Source organism: Lemur catta, chromosome 5, assembly GCF_020740605.2.
Source record: "Lemur catta isolate mLemCat1 chromosome 5, mLemCat1.pri, whole genome shotgun sequence".
Lineage (NCBI taxonomy): Eukaryota > Metazoa > Chordata > Mammalia > Primates > Lemuridae > Lemur > Lemur catta.
This window is the reverse complement of record NC_059132.1, coordinates 76,176,908-76,199,977: the sequence shown is the minus strand read 5'-3', so window position 1 is coordinate 76,199,977 and position 23,070 is coordinate 76,176,908. Positions and strand designations below refer to the sequence as shown.

Below are 23,070 nucleotides of genomic sequence, written 5' to 3'. Positions count from 1 at the left end.
CAGCAGAACATCCCCTAATCCAGACTGTGCCTGGGCAGTTTAAAAAAGAAAAACAAACAAAACCTAATTCTCTATTTTTGAAACCTCCCACATTACTTTAACAAATTAGTTCATAAATTTTATAGCTATAAGAAAAAGAAACTCCATAAATAAATATTTCCCTAGTAGTCCTCCGTATAATGTATATGGTATTATCCTCTTTTAGAAGGTGGGTAGGGGGAGGGGTTTAAATGATTTATCAAAGGTCTTGGGGCTAGTTAGTGGAAAAACAAAAAAAAAACAGGTCTTTTAATGCAAATTAGTACTTTTTCCAAGTAAATCAGAATAGACCAAACCTAGGTACCTAATAGCCTAAAAATTCATCAACACAGAGACATGTACTAGAAAACAATATCAAAATATAATGTAACAGTCAAGAAAATAGAAATGCCAAAGCTGCTTTTTTATGGCATGTATTCCCATAGCTTTGTGATAAAAGAGTATGAGTTTAAGAAATCAGATACTAGAGAAAAAATAATCATCTCCCTTCACCTGGTAAGGAACTGCTAGTGTGCTGGCCAGAGAGAATGTGATTTGGGGGGATTGTATGAAATTAAACAGGAAAGAAAATTATATACTTAAAGTACTAAGTCATTTTAGATTACTTTTATTAACAGTAAACCATATCCTAACAAAAGTATATGCGAATCTATGATACATTAATCCAGACAGAGTGAACAAGACACTTGAAATGATAACATTCCTGGTAATAACCACATAGGAAAACCTTTTAAGAAATGTAACTTGTGAAATGTAAAGGAACTACTTAGATAGATCCCAATCTTAGATTCTATTTCTTAGATTCTACTTTTCTCAAACATCTTTCTCCCCTTTCATAATTTTGAATGCTAAATTTTAGAGGTCCTTATAAAAGTAAATCTCCTATGCCAACACGTATACCAACAGGAACACAGATTCTGTATTGGCCATGTGACCATTCCAGCCAGTGGGCCACACATACAGTGCTGTGTACGATGGGGTCTATACAGCAAATACTCTTGTAAACAACAAGAGCTATCCTGGGTCCCTCCCACATGACACGCAGGCTCTATGACCACACTCCTTAGTGTCTGCTGCGTAACAGCCAGCCTCGGCTGAATTATTAACAAGTACTCTACGGTTGTTCTACCCTGACATTCAACAGCAATTCTGCTTCCATCTCCACCATTACCACTCGGATATAAACCACATAAGCAAAATTCACCTGTGTTGCCAGACCTACTCATAAAAATATTTGCAAAAACCTAGGAACTTGGCTGAAAGTAGTTTTTTGGTTATTTTTTTTAAGGAAAAAGAGGTTAATGCATATGTATAACATTTTTCCTTATCCACATCATTTTTAAAAAGGCAGTGTGGTCAAGTGGCTTTGCAGTCAACACCAATTCAAGATCAAAACCCAACCGTACAACCCTGGGGACATTGCCTAACCACTCTAAGACTCAGCTTCATCTTCTAGAAAATGGAGTTACTGAATTCACAGCAATATCATGAGTGATAAATGAGATACACAGACAAACCCCCAGGCACAGAGTAGGCCCTCAAAGGGAAGAATTACTATTTGTATTTGTTCATTCACAATTAATGTATTTACTTAGTAAAATCTCACAACAAATAATTTAGATGCTTGTGGGAAACACTTTTCCCACATTAAATTTATTAGAAGAAAACTCTTCTTTCCTACTTTTTGGTTTCTAAAACATTTTTTTTCCTAAAACATTTCAAATTCTTTTTGTCTCATTTTACAATCAGTTCAGAACCCAAGAAAAAAAGGGTCTTTTGCTGGACACCCCTCCCAACTCCCTGAAATGTGCCAGGAACCCTGAGAGACAGACAAAAAGCAAGTGGGAGAATAAGCCAACACTTCAGATTATGAGACTTTTGGTCGGACCAAGTGGAAGTGGCCTAAACTGTGCAACACAACACCTTGGTTTTCATGCTGGGCTAACTAGCTTCTAACTACTACAACCTAGGCTGGTAGTTTCAGTAGAGCCATGTGGGATTTTCACCTTGGTAGGTCATGCAGCCTATGGTGGCTCTGTCCAAAGGCAAGTAGCTATTTTTATACAATTGGCTGATGCTGGGCCTTAAGCAAATGGCAAGTGGGTCCACAGGCCTGGTGCAGGCCCTGAACCAGGACTCGGGCAAGGCAGAAGTTCAAGCTTTATGATGCAGGCTGCCATGGCTTGACCTTGAGCAACATGGTCACAGTTGTTACTTAGGCAGGCAAGGCCATGGCGAGAATCACACTATAAAAGAAACGGTGTTGTGGTGGTCCCTCAGAAAAATTAAACATAGAATTACCATACAATCCAGTAGTTCCACCTCTAGGGATATACCCAAGAGTGAAAGCAGGGACTCAAACAGATATTTGTACACTCATGTTCACAGCAGCATCATTCACAATGGCCAAAAGGTGGGAAAAAAACAAATGTCTATCAATGGATGAATACATAAGCAAAATATGATATAGACATGCAATAGAATACTAGCCTTAAAAAGGAATAAAATCCTGATGCATGCTAGAACATGGATGAATCTTGAAAACATTATGTTAAGTGAAATAAGCCAGACACAAAAGGATAGATATTATATGATTTCACTTATATGAGGGACCTAGAACAGTCAAATTCATAGAGATAGAAAATAAAACAGTGGTTACAGGGGCTGAGAGGAAGTGACAATGAATTAGTGTTTGATGGGTATGGAGTCTCAGTGTGGGGTGATGAAAAAGTTCTGGAGATGGATGGTGGTCATGAATGCACGATATGAAAGTAACATACACAAAAAATTGTTAAAATGGTAAATTTTGTGTTACGTGTATTTTACCACAAGAGAGAAGGGGCAAGGGAACAACTGGACAAGAGCTGAAATAGAAAAGGAAATCTTGTTTGTTAACAGATACAAAGCTACAGCTAGGTAGAAGGAATGAGTTCTGGTGTTCTACAGCACTATACAGTTAATGTGGTTAACTATAATTTAGTGAGTATTTTTAAAAAACTAGAAGAGAGGATTTTGAATGTTCCCAACACAATGAAATGATAAATGGTTAAGGTGATAGATATGTTAATTACTCCAAGATGATTATTATACATTTATATACACATATCAAAATATCACTCTGTATCCCATAAATATGTACAATTATTACATGTCAACTAAAAAGAAAAAAAACCTTGAAAAGCAGGTTACAAGGACATAAAAAGAGAAATGGAGATACCCTGGGATCTCATTGAGAAGGGATTCAAAATGGGGGAGATATATCTTTGTGCTTATTGGAACTTCAAAAAATCTAATCAAGGAAGACAGGAAAGATCTCAGCAGTTTGGAATTCTTTCCCTCAAAGAAACCAGGATTCAGTTCTAGGAACTACAGAGAAACATACTTTTATTTTTATTTTGTTTGAAACATACTTTTAAATCCCTCATAGTAAGAACAATTGGGGAGCTATACCTCCAAAGACGTAGGTAGTTATACCAAGGGTTACATAAGTCTGGACAGGCTTGTGAGAGGGAAACCAGGAAGATGAGCGTAGAAAGTTCAGAGCATTATTAGGTAGAGACACAACTCCTGCTCCTGCCCTGAGGGAATATGTTTGAAGAATTTATAGAATTAAGACTCAGTCAAGAGAAGGCACAGCAAAGAGGAAACCATTAAAGTAGCACCAGGCAGGCCAAGATAAACTGAGCCCAGGCCTGACCTAGATATGTTGGTCTGATAGGAGAGTATCCTTATGTAATTACTCAATGCAGCAAAGAGAAAAAAGATTTATTAGAATAGATGTTTCCAGTAGAACCAGAACTCGATTGTATCTCTCTTGCTTTGGGAGAACTCATCCAAAAAAAAAAAAAAATCTAAAGAAATATGCACTGGGTACTTTAGAAAGAAAGAGACCAAGAGACCAATACAAGAAGCTGATTAAATTGCTAAAAACTCAACTGAGCCTTCCTAAAAGGAAGAGGGGAACAGTTGAGGACAAGCAAAGCCTGGGGACACAGCCCACTACTACAGAAGAGACACAGCCATGCCCGAGACAGACAGTACGTGGCACACGCCCAAGGACTAGCCCTGCTAGGCCCTTAAAGACAAATCTGAAGTGTCAGCAGCCACTCCCCTCCATGAATGTACAGAGAAATCCTCTAGTTGAAATAAGTAGGACAAAAAGGGAAAAAATCCTCCCTAACAAGTAGGTTCCAGAAGCCTTGGTGCATCCACAATATGAGATGTTGGAAACCACACAGTGTACAGATCTCAGTTTCTGCGCACAGACTTTGCAGACACTCTGTCCCTCAACAGAGCTCAGACACCACTCAGCACAGAGTGCCAGAAGGCAGGGCCCACGGAAGAAACAGAAGCCCACATACACAGAAGAGAAAGAAGGAAGACCTAGTGACTGGGCTACTGCCAAGCAAATTTCTAAACTCTGCGGAAAGGCCAGAGCCTCAGGAGCTGCTTGGTGAGGGGCGGGGCGCGGACATGCACAGGTGGCTCCTCCCAACCCCCCCACCAAGTACCCAAATTAGCCTCCAGACTAATGGTGATCTCTCCCCAGGTGTCAAGTGCAAAGGTCTTAGACGATAAACAACTGGCATGAACTCACACTGAAAACAAGGTGATGGTGCTCTCTCTCCACCCTCCTTCCCTCTCGCAGGTAAATATGAAGTACTGGGAACAATTCTGCTTAAAATTAGTGCCTGGAGGGCTGGAGGGAGTTTTCCAAATTTCATGGATGTGAGGTTGATAATCTGGTATTACTGCATGTCTTATTAAGATTCTAGACTCGAGTGAGACTCAAGAGAGACTCAGGGTTGAACTACCACAAATTCTGAAACCTCGGGGAAAGTGCACACACTCCAGTGAGAGCAGCCCAGGCTCCTTAGCTGCGCACAGGCATGAAGAACCTCCCCGGTTAAAACAAAGAAAACAAGAAGTTGGGGAGGACTTCAAATTCTTCAAATGTTAACTCACAGATAATTTGATATAGGACCATAACCCTGAACTTTCATGTCGTGCCAGGAGATTTAAAAATCTCTGAATTTTAAATTTTTCCAAGAGAGTTTCATAAGAGAAGAGGGTTTATATTCAAAAACTCCTTTTTAAAAGTTAAGTGATGAATGCATTTTAGCTATGTGCCAGGTACTAGTTCTAAACTCATTACATGCATCAATTTCTTTAATAGCTACAGCAATCTTATCGGTAGGGCCATTATTATCTATTTTACAAGATAAACCGAGATACAAGGATATCAGGTAATTTGGCCAAGGTCACTCAGAACCAAGATTTTTAGCCAGGTGGTCTGGTTTTGGAATTCACCTTCTTATTCAACCCCACTATGCTTCTCTATGGTGGGCATCCTTACATGGCTGGTATTTTTTTATTGCTGTATCTTAATGCTGTTATTTAACCCATCACAGAAGCCCTGATAAGCTGTACTGGATATCACAGTTGAAAAGAATTTGGGATGGGGAAACAGACAAGGAAGTGAACTTCCAACCTGAGGCAGAGTGTGGCCTTGGAGCAGATTATTAGTGAATTCATCTACTCCACCTCAGAGCGTTCTAGGGGCACACTCAGCAGTGCAGCCCAGCAGAGACAGAGATCAACAAAGAAATGGGGGGAGGGCTCAGCCCTGGGCACAGAAGGAGGAAGCACAGCTGCCGCTGTAGGTCCGATGAGGCAAGAGCACAAAAATCCAGGAATGTTACAAGAAAAGGATTCTGTTTCCCGAAATACTCCTGTCCTTTTTCCCCAAGCTTTCCTCTCCTCTCAGAGGTAGAGGGATTACCTAGTTAGTGGGCAACAGACAACAGCCCTGTGTGGCGGAAGGAGTGAGCAGGGTGGGGGCTATTGGGCAGTTAGTTTCTCTCCTCCTCCTCCTCCTCTCTGCCCCCTGGGAAGTGTGTCTGTCCTTCAGGCTCAAACTTCCCCTCCAGGGAACCAGCCGACACAGGCAGTTAGCAACTACTGGCTCTCCCATCTCAGCTGATACAGGAACATATGGCTTATCAGAAATACAAAGGTGGCTTTAGCTCTCTAACTCCTGATTCTCACACATCCAATGATGCAGAACGTGGTCGGGAGGAGAGGTGTTATCCATTGGGCATCTCCTAACAAAGTCTTCTAACAAAAGCTTCTGAGATAAGTCTCATAATAAACGTTTGAAAGAAGTCAAAGGAGTATTTGTGTCTCATTAACTTTGTAAATAGCTTATTATAAATGTTCTCCTTTTTAAGATTCATTTATTCAAGCATCCATCATTTATTTACTACACGTTGTATTGCCAGATTCTGTGCTAGGTAAGAGGAACAAATGAACAGTGTCTGATTCCTGCTCTTACGGAGCTTATAACCTGGTAAAGGAAACGCATATATAAAAACAAAAGCTTTTGAGTATTATTCTTGCTACAATAGGGATCTCTCAGGGTTTTCAGTAAGGAGTTTGTCAATTCTCCTGGGAGGCAAAAAATGAGACAAAGCACTGAGTTCAAAGAGGGACCAGGAAAATGTGTTCTCACAGTACCCAAGAGAGCAGAGATTTTAAAGTAAACAGGAAGAAGATGGAGAGTGGAGGGACTTCAGAGTCTACAACATACATGAGGGAAGAGGGAAGAAGAACAGCCACACAGCTTGGTATTTTTCTCTTTCTAGAGTCTTCATCGCGCTTCCTTCCTTTCTTCCACTCACCAACCCTCCTCTAGCTCTCCTCTGCCCAAGTTCCCATGCCACGCCACTGAATCATTTTCACTTGAGACCCTAATGAAAAAAAATTTTTTTGGCTGGGCATGGTGGCTTATGCCTGAAATCCTAGCACTCTGGGAGGCCGAAGCAGGAGGATCGCATGAGGTCAGGAGTTCGAGACTAGCCTGAGCAACAGCGAACCCCATTTCTACTAAAAACAGAAAAAATTAGCTGGGCCTCTCTAGCCAAGCATCTGTAGTCCCAGCTACTCAGGAGGCTGAGGCAGGAGGATCACCTGAGCCCAGAAGTTTGAGGTTGCAGTGAGCTATGATGACGCCACTGCACTCTACCCAAGGGGAGACAGCAAGATTCTGTCTCAAAAAAAAAAAAAAAAAATTTAATGTAAGCCATTTCCCTCTTAAAAAAAAATCTATATTCAGAGGTTGGTCAATAGGGGAAAATTAAGTAATAATACATATTTACACCTAACATATACTAATAACTTTCCAAAGTTTGACAATTTATGATTTTTATGTAAAAAAGATCAAACAACTTTTATCCTGCATTGAAATGTTATTACATACATTAAGTTACACACATATTTGTAGGAATTCCCAGCCATCACACTCAGAAAACTGTTTATCCAACTATTAATAATTATGTAAGACTACTAGGAAAACAGGGCAGCACTAGAGGCCCTTAACCTTTCCCCGTTCCCTATTTTCCTTCTCCAAATCCTAGATCAGACTTTTGCAACTTATTTGTGAGAAACGTGCCCCTTTCCTCTGTCAAGCTGTGATCGAAAAATCTTTCCCCATTACTCTCCGTACGCTGATTTTACAGCTTCCCTGCCAGATTTCCACATATAATTGACAGGGATCAGCACCTAAGAAGGCGAGTAGGAGGTCACCACTGGGGCGCCCTCCCCCCAACCTGGCAGGCAGTAGCCAGGCACCGAGGCCCTTGCCCAGCACCTGTCCCAGGCAGGCGGGCACAGGGCTGGCAACACACACCAAGAGCAAAGGCTGTGCCAATTGTAAAAGGTTAGGAACTCCTGGTCTGAAATGTGTTAGTTATGACACAGAATATCCAGAGATAATCTGCCCTGGACACATCCAGCAACATGACATCGTGGTAGGGGAGAAGATCCCTCAAACACACACACACAGAAAAAATACTGAGACAACAAAATATCAATTATGGTGACTTTTGACAAGTGTGACTGTGGTCTTGGGGTTTATTTCCAATGCTTTGTTTCTCCGAGTTTCCCATGTTTTCTTCTAATCACATTATAATTTTTTACAATCCCAGAATATCCTGAAGAGAGACTTCCTTTTAGACAGTTTAATAATATGATACCACGTTGAGTATATAAACACACACACACACACACACAAAACCACCTTTACTTGGTAGAACTATATGTCATGGAGTTTCCTCTAACTTTAAAACCTCTCTGACTTTCCTATACTGCCTTTTAATTACATTTTTAACAATAACGTTATTTATGATGATTGATTCCAATAATAATAATTTAAGTTCTTTTAAATTTCTCAGGCAAGCTATGGCTAGACTGTATATGCCAGATTCTGAGGCAATGCCAATTTCAACTGCTCTGTTTCGCCCAAATAAATCACTGAAACACTCCCAGAATCTCAATGGCTTGGATCCAATATGACGTTGAATATTAAAATAATGAAATTTCTTGCTTTCTCATGAGCCTAACACAACTCATGAGAGTTTTTACATGTTAGATTCTACCATATATTCACAGTTACAATCATGGTATATAGTCTAGCTTATCTACTCACTTGCCAGACGTTTCCACACAGGCATCACCATTACAATTTGGAAGAACTACTTAATATTCTACTATGCTGATATACTTAAATTCATTACACCCTTTTCTACTACTTGGGCTATAAGTTATTTCTACTTTCTTGCCATAATAAAGATGCTACAAAGAATATTTTATCTGCATTTGTCTTTCCTGGATCATGAATTACTAAATTAACAGATATGAAAATCATTATGACATTTACTATACTGGGGAAGAATTTAAAGCATACTGAGCTGGCATTGCCAAGGACCCAAATGAGCCCATGCTATAAAAAATGAGATATTCTTAATAATTATTTCCTGGTTCTGCTGTTGACCTCGACCAAGTAACAAACTCTAAGTCCATTCTACAATTTCTAAAATAAGAGTGATAGCACCTGCCCTGGTAGTAAATCTGCTGAAGGTCAAATCGGTTGGTGTGGTGAAAAGGTAAAGTTATACAAACCTTAGACGTTACAACTGGTAGACAGGCTATTTGGGGATCTCAACTCAGATTCCCATTGACTCACCTACCTATTAAAAACTCTGGGAGTCCTCAATGTCCTAAACACTAAGTTGATATTGAGGTTATAAAAATAAAAAAGAAGCAGGCCTTGTCCCGCAGAGCCTCATGGAAAAGCAGGGGAGGAGAGGAGCCAAGACTCTAAGTGTCAAGATTGGGTGTGGATCCAGAGGACAGGTGCCAGAGGAGGCAGTATCTGAACTGGGTCTTGAAGGATGGAATTAGAAGAATAATCAGAATGACACGAAAGCTTATGTGGGTGAAACAGCTTGAAAAAATGGGTGGCACATTCAGGGAATGCTGAGAGGTTTATGAGGCCAGAGTTCAGAAGAGAGGGCTGAGAACTCTGAGCCTGGAGAGAAAAACGGGACGCAGATTAGGAAGGGCCTTGTGTGCCAAGCTAAGGAGCCTGGACTTTATCCTGTAAACAAGAGGGGACCCAGCTAAGGCAGAGATCAGGGACTTAATGACCAGTTTTGTTTAAGACACCACCAGCAGCGGAGTGACAGGTCAACTGGAGTGGAGAGAGAATGCTGAGGGGAATAACCCAGGTAACAAACGATGACAAGACTGCAATGAGAGCAGAGGAACCTCGGATTTTCACTCAGACCAGCTGTAAAGTGACTTCTCATCTGCTAGGAATTCTCTCTTCCTGAAGGTCAAAATAATGAAAAAGAAGGATCAAACGAAAAAGTTTTAAAAAAGCCATCTTAACTCCTCATGTTTCCCTGCTGTCTTAGTCCATGTGGTCTCCTACAGCAAAATACCTTAGACTGGGTAGTTCATAAACAATGGGAATGTGTTGCAGAGGTTAAGAAGTCCGAGATCAAGGCACCAGGAGATTCAGTGTCTGGTGAGGCGTCATTCCTCACAGATGACACCTTCTGTGTGTCCTCACGTGGCAGAAGGGTGAACAAGCTCCCTCAGGCCTCTTTATTAAGGGTACAAATCTCATTCATGGGGGCTCCATTCCCATGACTTAGTCACTTCTCAAAGTCCCCACCTGTTTACACTATTGCACTGGGGATTAGATGTCAGCATATGAATTCAGACCATAGCACCTACTTTCTTCATAATAGCAGATTAGGTGCGGCAAAGAGAATAAAAAGGTACACTTCACTGAATTCAGTGAATTTCTATTAAAAAAAAAATGGGGCCAGCAAGAATTTAGACATAAGACAATCACACAAATACTCTTGTTTTCAGCAGAAGTGAGTAAGCCATTTCGTCCAACTGAACTGAGCAGGAAAAAATGCAAAAATCAGATAAGAACAGGAAATACACATAAATAAAAAAGGACCACAATGAGCTCATACTACAAAAATAAGATATTCCTAGTAATTATTCACTGGTGCTCTATTTTACAAGATGGACAAATTTTTTATTATTCCAAAAAACAAACTGGGATATTAAATTTAGGATTCATAGTAAGAGGGCAGAACCAATTACAATCTATATATGATAAATACTAACAGTTTTCCCCTATTAATAAAAACAAGATCAAATAAAATGGACTTATTTTGTTTGACCATTTTTCTTAAATATTTTTTTTTTAGAAAAGGAGGATAATATATCAAATAATGTCCTTTTGAGGATGCTTTAATAAAGTTATACCATATGATTTTCTGTTAAGCTCTATACCGGGTGCTCATTTAATGCTTCCAACAAAAGGAAATGTTGTTCAGTGGAAAGTACACAGGCTTAGAATCAGACAGACTTAGGTGTGAAATTGGCTTTTTGACTTCATGCAAGCAATTAATTTTTCCTCCAGCTTGTATCCCTTGAAAAACACCCATTTTTTTGAGCATTACTTAAACCTGATTTTTTTTTTATTCAGACAAGAGTCTCACTCTCTCACCTGTCGCTAGACAGGTGCAGTGGCATCATCACAGCTCACTGCAACCTCAAACTCCTGGGCTCAAGCTATCTTCCTGAGTAGGGGGGACTATAGGCACATGCTACAACACCCAGCCAACTTTCCCATTTTTAGCAGAGATTGGGTCTCTCTCTTGCTCAGGCTGATCTCAAACTCCTGAGCTCAAGCAATCCAGAGTGCTAGGATTACAGATGTGAGCCACCACGCGTGGCCTTAAACCTCATTTTTGTCACAGCTATCTAAGCTGAGCTTAGGTATCTGAGCTGCTATGCAAGTGGTGGAGGACCATTCATTTTGGGCACTTGGGTTCTAGGCACTGTTCTAGAGTTTCTGCCGTTAATCATACTGTCACATGGCTAGCTCAGCTTCCTGACATCTGATAGTGGAGGGAACTGTGTGAAGTGTTTCTCTTCACTTATATCATAACAGTGCACAAAGGTAGCATCTGCTTTCTGATTGCTTCCAAGTTCATTTCTCATGACAGAATTTTACTGGTTTGTAGCAGCAAAACATCTGTTATCTTCTGTGATTATTCTGGTAACTCAAATTTCTTTCAAGTTTTGAAACAGATAACTCATAACCATCTTAAAAACGCCATTTGAATTGTGCATCTTTAATTTTCTACATCAAGCACATCTCCCACTTTATGAACCATACTTTACCATTATATGAAATATTCCTGTTGTTTTCCTTCTCTGATAAGCATTTCACAGATGGAAGAGTCAAGTAGCACCTGCAAATTCTGGAGCCTTCACCTTCCAGACTATTTGTGTCCAGGGATTCTCAGGTACATGTCTTTTTAGCCTCTGCCTAATGTTTAAGCCAGATAATTTTTTAAATACTCGATGAATTATACTAAAATCCAATTCTGGTTAGACCCACATGTAAAGCAGACCCAAACATATCATCAGCCTGTACTTTTTTTTTTTTTTTTTTTTTGAGACAGAGTCTCGCTTTGTTGCCCAGGCTAGAATGAGTGCCGTGGCGTCAGCCTAGCTCACAGCAACCTCAGACTCCTCGGCTTAAGCGATCCTCCTGCCTCAGCCTCCCGAGTAGCTGGGACCACAGGCATGCGCCACTATGCCCGGCTAATTTTTTCTATATCTATTTTTAGTTGTCCAGATAATTTCTGTCTATTTTTAGTAAAGATGGGGTCTCGCTCTTGCTCAGGCTGGTCTCAAACTCCTGACCTCGAGCGATCCTCCTGCCTCGGCCTCCCAGAGTGCTAGGATTACAGGCGTGAGCCACCGCGCCTGGCCCAGCCTGTACTTTTTATCCACTCACACAAAAAAATCTAAAAATGATATGGCCCTATTTATTCAGTGAAAATACTTTTAAATTACTATTATCATCTTAGTTTTCTTATTCGTAATGATTCAATTGACACACATAAAACAATTTTATTTCACCTCTCAATTTTAAATTTTAATCCTAAACAAAACAGTTACTTCTCTTCACATGGAGCTAAGAGGACAAGTTAAGGAAAAGTTGATGCCATAGGTATTTCTGTCTAACCTTCTCGCTCTTTAGCTTTCTATCAGATATCCTTTCTAGCTCTATACTGAAGAAGAAGCAATTATGCCTTGAGTACCTTTCACATCTTCTATCACCTTTGGGGGAGCCTGACTTCTGAACCCACTCCCCACCCCAATCCCAGACGATGGGTTCTTAACCAAAGGCAGAGAGAGAATAAAAATGTGAAACAGATAGAATATCAATACAAAGACATTCCTTTCTTGTCCGGGTACAGTCGCTCATGCCTGTAATCCTAGGACTTTGGGAGGCTGGGGCAGGAGAATTGTTTGAGGCCAGGGATTCGAGACTAGCCTGAGCAACACAAAGAGATCCTGTCCCTACAGAGAATTTTTTTTTAAATCAGCTGGGCATGGTGGTAGCATGCCCATAGTCCCAGCTACTCAGCAGGCTAAGGCAGGAGGATCACTTGAGTCCAGGAGTTTGAGGTTGCAATGAGCTGTGATGATGCCACTGCACTTCAGCCCAGGCAACAGAGCAAGACTTTATCTCAAAAAAAAAAAAGACATTCCTTTCTGAGGGAAAAGACAGTTGGTAAAAAATTCATATATGTATGCAGTTTAAATGCAGAATATTACAGTCAGGATTTTTTTTTTTTGAGGAATTTCATAATTCTTTCTTAGGTTTAAATTTCATTAAGTTTTGTTTTTAGGTACAGTAAGCCTTGAAAATACTTTAAAATTTCTTTTTCTGAGTCACAGTAAAACATGGAAGCAATTGAAATAATTGCCTTTTAAGAGAATTTTTTTTGATATTTAGATTTTTAAATACTGGTTTCTAACAAAAGATCAGCCAAAAAATTGGATTTTTATCTACAAACTCTGAAATGTATTCTATAGTGTAACATCAAAAGTGTAGGCACATTGTGTTGTGTTCATGACTCTATCATTTATTGGAACACTCATGAAATAGTGTTCGATAATTATTTGCTGACTGACTGACTGATAGGGAAGAGTTATGGCCAAAAGGAGCAGCCTTAGAAAGTGACCTAACTAAACCCACAGACCCCAGTATAAATGAAAAATGAAGGAGGGAATCTATAGCTGGGAATAGAGCCAAAGATGACAGTCAACAAGGATACCAAGACAATTCAATGGGGAAAGAACTGTCTTTTCAACAAACAGTACTGAGACCACTGGTATCTACATACAAAAGAATAAATAAGAACCCCTTCCTCACACCATATGCTAAAATTGGAAGTCAAGATGGGTCATAAGCCTAAATAAAAACTATGAAACTAAATAAACTAAAAAACTCTTAAAAGAAAGCACAGAGGTAAATCTCCATAACCTTTGGCCTTTTTAGATATGATACTAAAACCATAAGTGACAAAAGAAAAACATAGGTAAACAGGACTTCATCAAAATGTTTAAATCTTCTGTACTTCTAAGGACACCATCACAAAAATGAAAAGACAACCTACAGAATGGGAGAAAATATTTGCAAATCATGTACCTAATAAAGGTTCAATATCCAGAATAAAAATCTCTTACTTCTCAACAATAAAAAGACAAATAACACAATTTAAAAATAGGCAAGGGATATGAACAGACACTTCCCCAAAGAAGATATACAAATGGCCAATGAGCACATGAAAAGACATTCAATGTCATTAGTCATTCTGAAAATGCAAATCAAAACCACGAGATACCACTTCATGTCCACAAGGATAACTATTTAAAAAAAAAAAAAAACAGAAGATATAAAATGTTGACAAAGTTGCGGGAATACATGAATATTGCTGGTGGGATTGTAAAATGATGCAACCACTTCAGAAAAAGTTTGACAGTTCCTCAAAATGTTAAACACAGAATTACCATATGACCCAGCAAAATTCCATTTGTAGGTATACATTCAAGAGAAGAGAAAAAACATGTCCACACAAACTTACACATGAATATTCACAACATTATTCATAATAGCCAAAAAGTAGAAACATCCCAAATGTCCAAACGCCCAATTAATGAATGGTTAAACAAAACATGGTATGTCCATACAATGGCATATTCTTTGGCAATAGAAAGGAATGAAAGACATGGATGAAACTTGAAAACATGCTAAGGGAAAGAAGCCAACCACTAAAGACCACTAATTTCATTTATCTGCAATGTCCAGAATAGACAAATCTACTGAGACAGAAAACAGGGGAATGAAGCAATGAAAACGTTCTAAAATTGGACAGTGGTGGCTGTAACACTCTGTGGATATACTAAAAACCACTGATGGTACACTTTGAATGGGTGGATTTTATGGTATGCAAATTATATCTCAATAAAGCTATTTATAAAAGAATTGAATAAAAATGTAAAAAAGAAAAAACAAAATTGAAAGTTTGGTATCTGCTAAAGAAGAAACAATGATTATGAAAAGCCAAGTCACCACCAAGGGAGGCCACAGGGCAGGGAGCAACAGAAACCCACTCCCTAGGACAGCCCCAGAGCCACCCCAGGCCACAGCTTCACTCAGCCATCACTTCCTGGGCGAGGCTCAGGGAGCGGGGCGGGAAGCTCCAGCAGCCCTCCCTGCTTTCTAGGAGCTCTCATTGCACAGGGTGAAGGAAAGAGCGGTGGAGTCATCACATGGCGCAGGCGTGGGATTACTCAGTGGGATTACTTAACAGAGAGGACGGCCCTCTGGGGAAGGAGCGGAGTCCTGCTACAGTCTAACAAAGTTCCTAAACTAGAATGCGGACAGAGGGCAAGACTGCCTGAAGAACCCAAACTTGAGTGGATATAGGAAGGATGAAATAAGGGTTAATTTGGAAAAAAGGACATATGTGGGGGGAAGCAGGGGTGGGCGGGTGGTTTGAAAAAAACTGCAGACACAAGATACCTGTGGCAGGACGGAAAATGTCACACGCAAGCAAGCACACGCAAGCTCACGTGGTCATGAGGCAGAGAACAAGAGCGGAGGTGTGCAAGGGGCCTGGGAGACAGCAGCTGGACCACACAGGCCTCACAGCCACACTCGGGACTGGGTTTAAATGCCAAGACCCAGGGAAACGCACTGAAAGGTTTTAAGTAGGTGACTGATGTGGACCAACTTGCATTTTTGGGGAAAGGATAGGAAAGGACCAAAGTAGATGCCCACAGACGTGTTAACGGGCTCCCACGGCAGGCCAGGGGAAAGAGGAGGATGGCCCAGACTCAGGAAAGGGCAACAGCTGTCACGGGAAGTGGTTAACGGGCAGGCTGACCTAGCAGGGTCACTGGCCCCTCTCTCTTCATTTCACATACCCCTGATTAACCCCCAATAACTAAGGTAATCTGAACACTCGTCTCTGTTCCAATACTTAGATCACCGCTGATACGGCATCTGGCACTCTGAGCTCCCAACCTCAGTCACCAGCGGGACCTGGCCATTCCCAGCTGCCCCGCTTTGCTGAAGGACAGCCCTGAGATAAGCCTGAACATGTCCATTTGCTGAAACCCACCTGCCAGCATGTGCAAATTAAACTTACTCCAGCCCTTCCCAATCCCTTCTCCAAAAACCCAAGTTAGATCCCATCAGTCCCCTGCTTAAAACCTTTCAATATGTCCCCCACTGGTGTTAGGATTTAAACCAAATCCAAATTTGTACCTTAAATCTTCCTTAAAATTCTGGGACGAGGGTGATTCAATTTCATAAAAATGAAATATTAAAAATCTCTAAGAATTATCTACTTGGTGACAAGGACCTCAGACACTACCCTAAAGGTAGGTTAATTCTGTTTGTCTCCCCCTCTGGAAGGCCAGCTCCATGCAGACAGAAACTCTAGACCAGGGCCTGCCACACAGCAGAGGCTCCATGAACGTGCTGCATGAATGAAAGCACCAGGCCCCAAGAGGACTGATGACAAATTCTAAGCAATGTTCTTTCTGCATCAATCAGAAAGAACGAGTATGTAAGGTTCATAATATATTGGTTCAAGAGCTTTTTTCAATTACAAAAGTTATCCAGAGTTAAAAGGAAAAATGGATAATCAAAGGGAAAAAGTGGCCAACTCTATAAACTTTTAATGCAATGTGTATTAATAGAATTTTAAGTCATCATTACACCTCTACTACAATATCAAAAACGTTTCTTCCCATGAAGCCGCATCCAGGCAGGACTAGAAGCAGGGAGAGGGGGAAGACAGGAAGACACCCTTGGAGGCATGTCCTTACTGTGGCCCAGAGTGGCTCTGTCTTCCTGAAAAGTAACCCAGCAAGATTTAACGAGTTCTATAAATGTTTCATAGTCTTCAGCTACAGGATCACTCCTCTTTATGAAATATACCTGAAGGAAACAGATGATTCAAAAGGAGAAAAAAGAAACTTATAAAGTAGGTACATGGCCTAATGGTAATAACAATAATAATGAAAAACGGGAAACATTTCAAATGGCCAACAGGATTAAGTCCACTACGGAATGTCAACACCGTGGACTCTACAGCCATTAGAAAGATGTTATGTGGATTCCACTGACACTTTACATATGTATATTACTTCCATAAATATATCAGGACTTTTTCAAAAAGCAGAAAATAGTAAATCCCAATTCTAACTATGTAAAAAGGGCTGTACATGCTCTGCAAAAGATATATAAATGGAGAAGGTTACAAAATATGGTGTTTACTGGCATTCAAAGTAAATCTATAAAAATGACCTGTGTTTGTGACCGCTGAATGCTCTGGACCTGTGGAAGCAGAAAATAAGCATTTGGTAGCTGCTTTGCAGACCCTTCTGCAGAGATTCTGCGAGTGCCAATTCCAGATACCTGCAGAAAAAGAAAGAATTGTTCCTCTGAGTTTTAAAATACATTTGTCATAATCCTAAAACACCTCTCCAAAGGAAATCCATACTCATCACTATGGCCTTCAAAACTCTACTAATCCAGCTGGGCTCACACCTATAATCCTAGCACTCTGGGAGGCTGAGGTGGGAGGACCGCTTGAGCTCAGGAGTTCACGACCAGACTGAGCAAGAGCGAGACCCCGTCCCTACTAAAAACAGAAAAAATTAGCCAGGCACGGTGGCACATGCCTGTAGTCTCAGCTACTCGGGAGGCTGAGGCAGGAGGATAGACTGAACCCAGGAGTTTGAAGTTGCACTCTAGCCCAGGTGACAGAGTGAGACTCTGTCTCAAATAAAAAAAAAAAGAAAAAGACTCTTCTAATCCGACTGTCATATTTATCTGTATCTACAAAAAACTCCATGAATGTTGCTGCATTTAAGTGGAATGTTTCTCATTGTAGCAAAAGTTTTCAAAAGTAGGCAACTCTTCTGATGGGGGACCACCTGTTTAATGGAATCCAATAAGAATTAACTACAAAAATGACTGATCTTAGCACTTAAATTACTTGATGTCACACCCTGTTAAAGATGCCACAAGTACCACTTAAAGTAAAGATTCCTAACTGTTTTTGTGAACGCCAACAAGACTCTTCACGCTCCCTCCTAGTACCTTGACATGAGCAGTGAGCTCCCCGAGAACTGACCCCAAGCACACGATCACTGCCTCCTCATGAGAAATACTCCCGAGCCAAGGAGGGTAGATAGGCAAATCGCTACAGGTTCTCCTGACAGCTGCCTCCCTCTGAACTGTTTGTGAGGCGGGAGCCATGAGTTTTAGAAGCCTGCTATATCTTATACTAGGAAACCATGCATGATAGATTTCTTTGTTTTGTTCCAATACCCTTCGAAGATCCATGGTAGGGAAGAGCCCTGTAGTCTGTACTGAGAACAGCCAACAGTGCCAGGTCAGGCAGAAAGGGTAAAAGTTGATGAATTTAACATCACTAACCATCTTCTATTTTAATGACATAAACCAGGTAGCAACATTTCTAAAAGTTTTTTTTAAAATTCCCAAACCCCTCTTGTTAAAATAACAACCACATTATGTAACAAAAGGAAGAAGTTACTCACATGATAGGAAAGGACTCCATATGAAGAGGTATTAATAAATAAAGAGCTTTCAATGCTTCCTTCTTCAGTAGGCAAGAAAATAATTCTGAAGGAAGTTTTTCCCATTGCTGGAATTACCTGAAAGACAGGTACCCAATTAGCCATGTGAAATGGCACCTTTGATAAATTGTCTTTCACAGACTTTCTTTTTGACAATTTCTATTAACAGATAATTGCATATTCTGCACCCTTGATTTATCAGTATCATAAATCCATGAGAATACCCAAACTGATCAGTATCTAACGGTCTAAGAGGATATATCAAAGAACGCACCACAGACTAAAGGGCAAGGTAGTTGCTAAGCCCTTGGCCTCAGAATGGAATTGGGAATCTCACATCTTTCCTTTCCATCCTCTTCCACACCCACACATCCAAGTGTCTTTCTCTAACATGGTTCTCTCTCTCTCAAATACAGAGAACAACCAATGTGCAAACATGTTGACATGTGATAAAAATAAACATTTACCTGGAATGTCAGAGACCAAATATTGGGCTTCCCCTCACATGTCCTTAGTCCCAGTATTTTTAAAAAGTGCATAATATGAGGCAGCCATAGTGAACAAAATAAATAAAAACCTACTAGCAATTAAGATCTTCATTAAAAGTTAAAGACCACTGAAATTAAAACTATTGGATGACTACGGTTTTGAGCTCTGTGTTATGGTGCAAATTAGCTTTATAAAGAGCCATTCACTGCCTTGCAGGCCTACATTTAGAAAGGAGCTCTAACTTTCTTAGCAAGTTTGAGAGGTGGAAGAGCTCACAACTTAGAACATTGAGAGGTGGAAGAGCTCACAACTATTCCAAAATACTGCATTAGTTACTAAATGCCTCAGCATTTGTGATCAATTCAAGACAAGTAATATAAACTTTCTTGGGCTCTGATAAAGCCATGTTAAATATACCTACATGACTACCTAGTTTAGACTCTTCAAACTTTTTTCCCCAGGTAGATATCAAGAGCTACTCAAATTATAAAAATGAACAACTGAACAAGTAAATGCTAAAGCAAACACACAGAAGGAGAAGGTTTGGGTAGCAGAGAAAGGGGAGACAGGGAGCAGAAAGTAAAAACTCCCGGCCAAAGAAAGCAAGACAACCTGGCAGGCTGCCCTAGCATAGTTTCCAGGAGTACATCAACACTCACCCTGCAAGGAACGGGAGGCACATGGAAGTGTCCAGCAGCTGTAAACACCGAATTCACCACGACCTCGCTGTCCCTGCTAGGGTTGTAAGCATAGAGAATCTTTGCTGCAGGATGTCCCAAGAACCTAGGAGGGGAAACAGAAAAAATCAAGATTATAAATATGACTAATACATATATAAACACACACACATATTTTTAAACCCAGAAGGCTGCTGATGTTCATCACAAAGTTAAAAACAACAATTATTAAAGCCTGCTGGTAATAAAACATTTAATCTACAACCGTCAAAAATCATAAAACAAAAAACTTTCTTTCATAAGACGTATGCCAACCCACAGGAGCACCCCACTGGTTTCTGTGTTAGAAGAATTCAACACATCTAGACCATTAAAAGCTTGCAAAAAAATTCATATTGGCACTTAACTGGCACTTCTCTGACTTAGGTCTCTAATTCAAATGAAAATATGTTTAGATAAAAAACAGTACTCATAGAAAAACCCAATTTTCTTAAGGTTTGTTTTCTGAGTAAATTTTTTTTGAGAGGATTGTATTTCCAACTCATAACAAGACTTTATTTTATGAGGTCTTATAAAAGGAAAACTTAATTGTTGCTAAAGGCTGTTCTGAGAGAAATGAAAAGCCTGCAGCACTCTGTGGCCGTGGTTCTCACCCACTTAAATTATGAGCCTTTCAGAAAACTCCAATGCAACCTCTGGCTCCTCCCTCCACACACATAACACTTACAGGAAGTTTTACACATAATTTCAAAACCTTCCACAAACCTCACAGTGAGACTCCCTGCTCTACAGCAAACGCACTAACTCATGAAGGACTTAATGCCAATTCTTCTCTGCAGCGCTCTCCACCTGCAAGGACAGCTCTGACAAAGGAATTGCCAGAGGAAAGGAGAAGGGGGTCTCTGGCCCACCTACAAAGTTCCCTCTAATCACTAACTCTGGCTCCTATGCCCAATACCAAATCCAGGCTAGCTCCATTATACTGTAATGAATAGGGAAGCAGCAAAAATTTCACTAAAGTCATTTCTCCAGTTTTGATACCCTCGGTGGCAAAGACCCAAATACCTAGTTGTACTTAGCATGGCCTAGAAATAAAACTATATTCTAATTTAAACAAACAAACAAACTCATTCATTATGCTTCTATTTCTCTGACTTTATTCCAATTTCTTGGGTACTAAAAATGTGTGCTTTAGGAGAAATGAAATGCAGGTTGTTTCTCTTACATACAACGGGATTTCCAAAATACTGCATCACTACCATCGAATCCTTGGAATTTTTCTTTTCGCTCTCTCTCCTTTTAATCACCAGTCTTAACAAAAAGTTTAAAACATCCAATGTACATTTCAAAGCGTAAGTTCTTTACATCCAGTTACGAATGAATACACATCAATGTGATTAAAACCTTGATTTTTTAATGTTCTTAAATAATACAATTTTTTTAAAAACGTTTTTTGCACTACCAGACGTATAAAGGGTCACTTCAATAAGCCCTACCTCAGAGTATTGAGGTCATATTTGCCTTTCTTTCCGCAATTAAATCAAATAAAGACTTCTGTGGTTTTAAGGTTTTAAGTAAATAATATGAACGAATCAATCAATCGAAGTTATTAATACCTATCCTTCAAGCTTGATATCCCATTCACATAACTGAAATGCAAGATTTCTGGTTTCAAAGGATACAAACATCTACCAGAAAAATGCATTAGAAAACAAGACTGTAAAACTGCCATGTGGCAGAGTCGGTGACTACAGTCACCGGAAACCTGACCAGACCCCACAGAGAATGCTAGCTGAAACCTAGCTACCACTGTGCTATTTTTGTTCTATTTTTTTTTTTAATTCTATTTTTAAAAGTGTTATGAGGATATGAATTTCCTTCACTAGTGACAACTGGAAGATACTCTTTTAATTTAATACCACAAAAGAATGATTAAAATCTCTGATGAATGAGTGGCACTTTTAATCTCAGGACCAACAGAATATTAACCCTTAAAATAAGCCCTAGGAAATAAAGCAGAAAGCAATGGAGTAACTTGATCCTGATTTTGCATCCTAGAAGGAAATCAAAGCTATGGAAAGGGATGGAATTCGCTCAAGGTCAACATCAAAACAAACAATAGCAAAAGCTGAACTAGGGCAGTGAGGAAATCAGGAGAACTCTCTGGCTGAAGTCTTACTCTAATGCCTATAATTTATGCCATTTGTTAGAAGGTAAAACTTGACTAATTTTAGATGTGTTCTAATTTAGACTAAAGTTTGTTCTTATTGAGATTTTTTTTTTTAACTTCAGCAAAATAACTTATTCCCATTATCATATCCTGGCTCTCACTAATAAGAAAAACAGCAGAGTGAATGCTGGCTTAAGAATCAGATTTATTCTACCATTCTTCGTGAAATGACCTTGGGCAAAGGACATTACTTCTCAGAAACAAATGCATGAACACATTTGTAGGCAGTACATGCTCAAATCCAGAGATATCTGGAAATGATACACACACACTCAGATAATGCCTGCCTGCAGGATCCTTACAGGACTGATATAAAACTTAAATGACAAGAGCCACGATTATGCTTTGCGCACTATAAAGTACTATATAAGCATAACTGAATCATCCAAAAGTGACTCAAATCTAAAAAGTAGTAATCCTTTCAACTCAAAGACTTTAAACATTTCTTTCAACATGTCTAGTGATGAGGACCAGCAATTAATGTAAACTGCTAATTAACATATGTAGCTAATTTACAGTTGGCGCTCCATCTCCACAGGTTCTACATCAGCGGATTTAGGTAACCTCAATCGGAAATATTGAGAAAAATAAAAAATAACAATACAACAAAAATATAAACAATACAGTATAACAACTATGTAGTATTTGCATTGCACTAGGTAGTATACGTAATCTAGAGATGATCTAAAGGATACGGGAGGAAGGCTGTGTGTAGGTCATATGTAAATACCAGATTTTGGTATCTGCTGGGGTCCTAGAACCAATCCCCCATGGATACTGAGGGATGACTGTATATGCACACCCATGTGCATTGGTTACAGGATTTTTTTATGTTACTTAAGAGTAAAATACATATATTAGACAGCCAGGATCCTATGAACTGGAATTACTGTCCTAATCTAGTTGTACTTACTACTATCCATCTATCCAATCTATCATACATACTCTTTAAACTAGGTCCTGCATTAAAATTTCTTCTTACAATAAAGATTTCTCACAGAAGCAAACTATTCTCTCAGAATTTGAAATCAGTGAGATTACGACAAATTCAGCTTATTTATGTTATCAGCTAAATTATCATAAATTCAGCTTCTAGTAGTTTCCTTAAGAGTAAAAATATAAAAATTCGAAAGCAGCAGATACCTAGAATCTTGTTAAGTCAGTGAACTCCTTTCACAGTTTTTTCTCTTCTTCCTTTTATAGAATCTCCTTAAAAAGGCTCACTAAGCTACTTTTAAACTCCAGGTTCATTCTCCTTCACTGCAGCGCTAACCTAATGATCGGAAG

At 39.7% G+C, this 23,070-nt stretch overlaps 1 protein-coding gene across 3 annotated transcripts in view; it reads right to left on the bottom strand.

Annotated features, from left to right (window-relative positions):
* Positions 1–23,070, bottom strand: part of TMEM131L (transmembrane 131 like) — a 154,488-nt gene that overhangs the window by 59,361 nt on the left and 72,057 nt on the right. For all 3 annotated transcript variants that reach the window (XM_045552137.1, XM_045552138.1, XM_045552139.1), the window contains exons 5-7: positions 19,536–19,659; positions 18,349–18,465; positions 17,090–17,200 (exon numbers count right to left, since the gene is read on the bottom strand). In XM_045552137.1, coding sequence (XP_045408093.1) covers positions 17,090–17,200; positions 18,349–18,465; positions 19,536–19,659 — 352 coding nt within the window. The remainder of the gene's footprint in view (positions 1–17,089; positions 17,201–18,348; positions 18,466–19,535; positions 19,660–23,070) is intronic.